The 4,142-nt window shown below is 42.4% G+C and overlaps 1 protein-coding gene across 1 annotated transcript; it reads right to left on the bottom strand.

The window, feature by feature from the left end:
• Positions 1-716: 716 nt before the first annotated feature.
• On the bottom strand, positions 717-3,686 carry LOC134350162 (small integral membrane protein 26-like). Its single transcript, XM_063055120.1, has 2 exons — positions 3,236-3,686; positions 717-2,137 (listed from the first exon to the last, which is right to left on the bottom strand). The coding sequence occupies exons 1-2, from the start codon at positions 3,384-3,386 to the stop codon at positions 1,965-1,967; spliced, it is 324 nt and encodes a 107-aa protein (XP_062911190.1). The 5' UTR covers positions 3,387-3,686; the 3' UTR covers positions 717-1,964.
• Positions 3,687-4,142: the final 456 nt, after the last annotated feature.

Here is a 4,142-nt window from a genome sequence, read left to right on the forward strand (position 1 = left end):
TACACAGCTCGGGTGCCCAGACTTTTGCACAGGCCAGTAGCAGTTTTGCACTGTACTGCTGCTGCTGGGGGGAAAAAAAGACACATTTCACGATAGACATGAGTGATGATAAACCTGATTCTGATATGGGTCTCTCTTGTGGACTGAGAGTGGGAAGGGGCAGGGGCAGGGGCAGGGAGAGGGGAATCATGGTTAGGAAAAGGGGAGAGGGGAGAGAGCAGGAAGCACCAGAGAGATATTCCGCAATGAACAATAAACCAATTGTTGGGAATCAAATTACCTTTGCTGGTGTCTCAGGGCTGGATGTGTATGCACCTGCGCCAATACTTCTCTGCCACCGGTCCCACGGTCTCCACCCTCACTATCCCAACATCCTTTGCTCCCGCCAGATTTACAAACTCGCTGTCCGCTCCACCTTGACAAATACAGTACTGTACAAAAGCCTTAGGCATGCTGGTTATATATATGTGCCTAATATGTTTGCACAGTACTATATATCAGCACAAAATTCAGAATCCTAGAGTACCTGACAACCTCCACCCCACTCCAAGGGTTGTCAAGGCCTTAGCTACTAAATATACCCGTAATCTTTAAAGTAGTCAAGAGGTTAAAATCTTCAATATCAAAAATACAGAAACAATGAGCTGGGTTATCCAAATCCTACACTTACTTTCTAGGTCAATTAAACCCCTCCAGTCTTACGCCTGTAATAACATTTTTAGTTGTATGGCTGTGCTCATTGCTTTATTCACAGAATTGGGTAGAACATGGCAAGTTACCAGGACAGCAGCAAATGTCCACAACTTTAGTCCTTGGATGAGAAGAGACAAAAGTGGCAGAACTCCAGAACGAAAAGTAACACAAAGATCAAATTACAGGCATGTGCAGATTTAAATCTGGATGTTGAAGCACCTTTAATTGACTTCAGCTCACAACAGATTAGGTGATTGCTTCATAATTTAAAAATAAATTCTGAACTTGCTCTTTCATGACACATCACAAATGAATATTATATACAAGGGTGCAGCATGAATCAATTTCCCATTTTTAAACCAGTGTAAAATGGTTAATTTGATAAGGTCTCAATTTAATAAAATGATCTCATAACAACAGGCACTTAACAGTTCAGCTCATCAAATTGCAATTGTATTTATCATTCTTTTAAATTATAAAAATATTGTAATGGCAGCAGATCACCCAGGTCTGGGTAAGAGGAATAAAAGGAAGAAAAGTGGCTCGCATTTACAAGCACCTTGGACTCACTTTCACAGACTCTAAAAATAATCCATGTTTTCAGTATTATTTGTTTGTTTGTTTTTGTATTTGCAGTTCATCTTCTTTTGCACATTGGATGTTTGTCAGTCTTTGTGTGTAGCTTTTTGAAATTGATTCCATTGCATTTCATTGTTCTACTGTGAATGCCTGCAAGAAAATGAATCGGGGTAGTAGATTGTAACATATGTACTTGATAACAAGTTAACTTTGAAATGCTGTTCTGGAGGTTGATTATATATTTGCAAAAATAAAAATCAAACCTTCATGCGAAAATGTTTGCAGCAACAACCTCTAAATACCTTTGTTCTCTCAATGGCACAGTCCAGGAGATATTAGCACAGTAGCAACACAATGGACGCTTGAGTGTTCTGAACAACAGGGCACCTCTGTCCAGCATAACAAAGCAACTGTTATAGAAGTCCAACTATAACAGACAGCTAGAGGTCAACTGAAGTTTACACATTGCAAGGCAACTTCACAGACCGAGTGCGACAAACAATCTGCTGGAGGAACTCAGCAGGTTGAGCAGTTATCTGTGGGAGGGAAAGGAACTGTTTGACATTTTGAGTTGAAACTCTGTATCAGGGCTAGAGATTGAGACATGTGGTATGAAGAGTCCTTGGTGTATCATGGAAGATCAAAGAACCAGTGTTTTACAATGCTGCTGGAACAAGTCACTCTTACGAATTCTAATTTTCTGATGAATTATCAGACGAAGTCTCAAAGAAAGACTTTCCATAGTTGTAGATTCTGGTTGAAAAGGGGATAAAACCTTCCTTGACAACAACACGAGTCTCTATAAAGTCTTTATTGGTTTTCCTTTTCCGCTCCTCAGTATTTTGGTCTTCCTTTTGAGGGTCTTCTAACGAAAAGAGAGGAAAGACTAATCAACAATTTTGTATAGAAAAATAGGGGTGCTTTTAGCCCCGAGTACATGTTTTTTAAGATTGGTCCAAAACTGTACAGTTTACATAGATGAAGAGTGTAGGGGTTATACTCAACAAATAAAGGTCAAAAACACAGTACGAAGACTTGGTTAAAAATACATATACTGTATATAATGCTATCAGAGGATGGTATCCAAAGATATAAAGAACATACCAAACGTCAGAAGTAAGCTAATCGGCCCCTCATGCCTGCTTCATGTTTCAATTAAGAACATAGCTGACCATTCACCTCAGTACCACTTTCCTAAGAAATCCCACATTCCTTGTGATTTCTTTAATACCCAAAAAAAGACTTTAAATCTATATATTCAATATACCCAGCAAATAGGCCTCCATAACCACCTTGGGTGTGAATTTCAAAAATCCACCATCCTCTGGGTGAAGAAATGTCTTCTTATCTGTCTTGAATGACCTGTCCTCTTATTTTAATAGGTTTTCACGGAATCATATTGTACAGAAACAGGCCTTTCAGTCTAGTGAATCCACAGAGTAGTCATTTATTCTAACGCTACTCCACACCTATTTTATTACCCTTCAAATTTACCCCCAACACATACACAATTCAAGCAATGAACACGTTAACCTGAGGCAGGAACAATTAACAGCTTTTAAAAGACATTTGGACAATTTGAAGAATGGGAAAGGAATTGAAGAATCTGTTTCCATGTTATGCAACTCTATACGTTTGGACACACGTTCCACATTTTAACTACGCAGAATTAGGAATAGACTGGGATGGTTGATGGCAAGACATAGGGACGATTTTTCACTACAAGGTGCAGGGAAAGTGTGGACAAAAGAGCTATCTGGCACTAGCCGGCATGTTACATGGGTTAAAATTTACCTTCTACTGGCTATATTGCACATTTGCGCCTCTTACCAAGGGCAATGGGGGATATATTCAGTATCTGATGGGATAATGTGAAGGTGTAGTATTCTATAGTAGCTGCGTAGTACACGAGTGTGTGTGTGTGGGGGGGGGGGAGCATTTATTCCGCACCAGTTACTTTTACCTGCAGAAATCTCGCTACTGCTCTCGACCAAAACCTTCTCTTCTTTTCTCTTCGTCTGTAGGTAGGCGTAGGTACCGAACAGGGTCCATATGCCAATCGCGTAGACCAATGACACCCGCAAGTTCCAGCGCGTTATATCCTTCAACTTCATCCTCGCAGTCTGCTGGGTCCCTCTCAGAATAAATACCCGCACCCTTCCCTCCCTGCAGGAATAAACACCCTCAACCTCTCCCCCTCCTGGGATAAATATCTTCACCTCTTCTCTGCAGGAATAGGAACCCGCGATCAGTGCACGCACTCAAGGATAAATTAACCGCGCCGCATCCAACGCGGTCGCCACGCTTGTAACACCCAAACCCCGCGCTCCTCTGCCCCGCGATCAATCCATCCGGACAGCCGACGCCAGCCCGCTGGAGGTCACCGCCATCTTGTCGCAGCGTCAGTCGGCGGCGTCCGCGCCCAGCGAGACTCCCGCGACTGCGCCCCCTCCCGCCAGCTCTGCCGCGCCTCCCAGAGGAGCCTTCGCGGCGAATGAGCTCAGGGACGCAAGAAATGCTGGAAAAAACTCAGCCAACATCTCTGCAAATAGAAATCTCAGGACTGTGTCAAAAAGCCCCAGACAGTCCTTCCAGCCGAGGCGACACTTCACCTGTGAGTCTATTAGGCTCGTCTACTGTCACAAATCAGTACAAATTAGTAGCCATTAATTACAGAGATGTGGATGCAGGGTGGAGAGGATTGGGAATTAAATACCCAAAGATACCAAATAATATGGAAGGATAGGCAGGAAGGTAAGGGAGGTGGGGCAGTGCTCTTAATTAAGGATGAGATCAAGGCGATAGTGAGAGACGATACAAAATCTGAGGAGCAGAATATTGAATCAGAATCAGATTTATTATCAAATTTG

This window comes from Mobula hypostoma, chromosome 8, assembly GCF_963921235.1.
Source record: "Mobula hypostoma chromosome 8, sMobHyp1.1, whole genome shotgun sequence".
NCBI lineage: Eukaryota > Metazoa > Chordata > Chondrichthyes > Myliobatiformes > Myliobatidae > Mobula > Mobula hypostoma.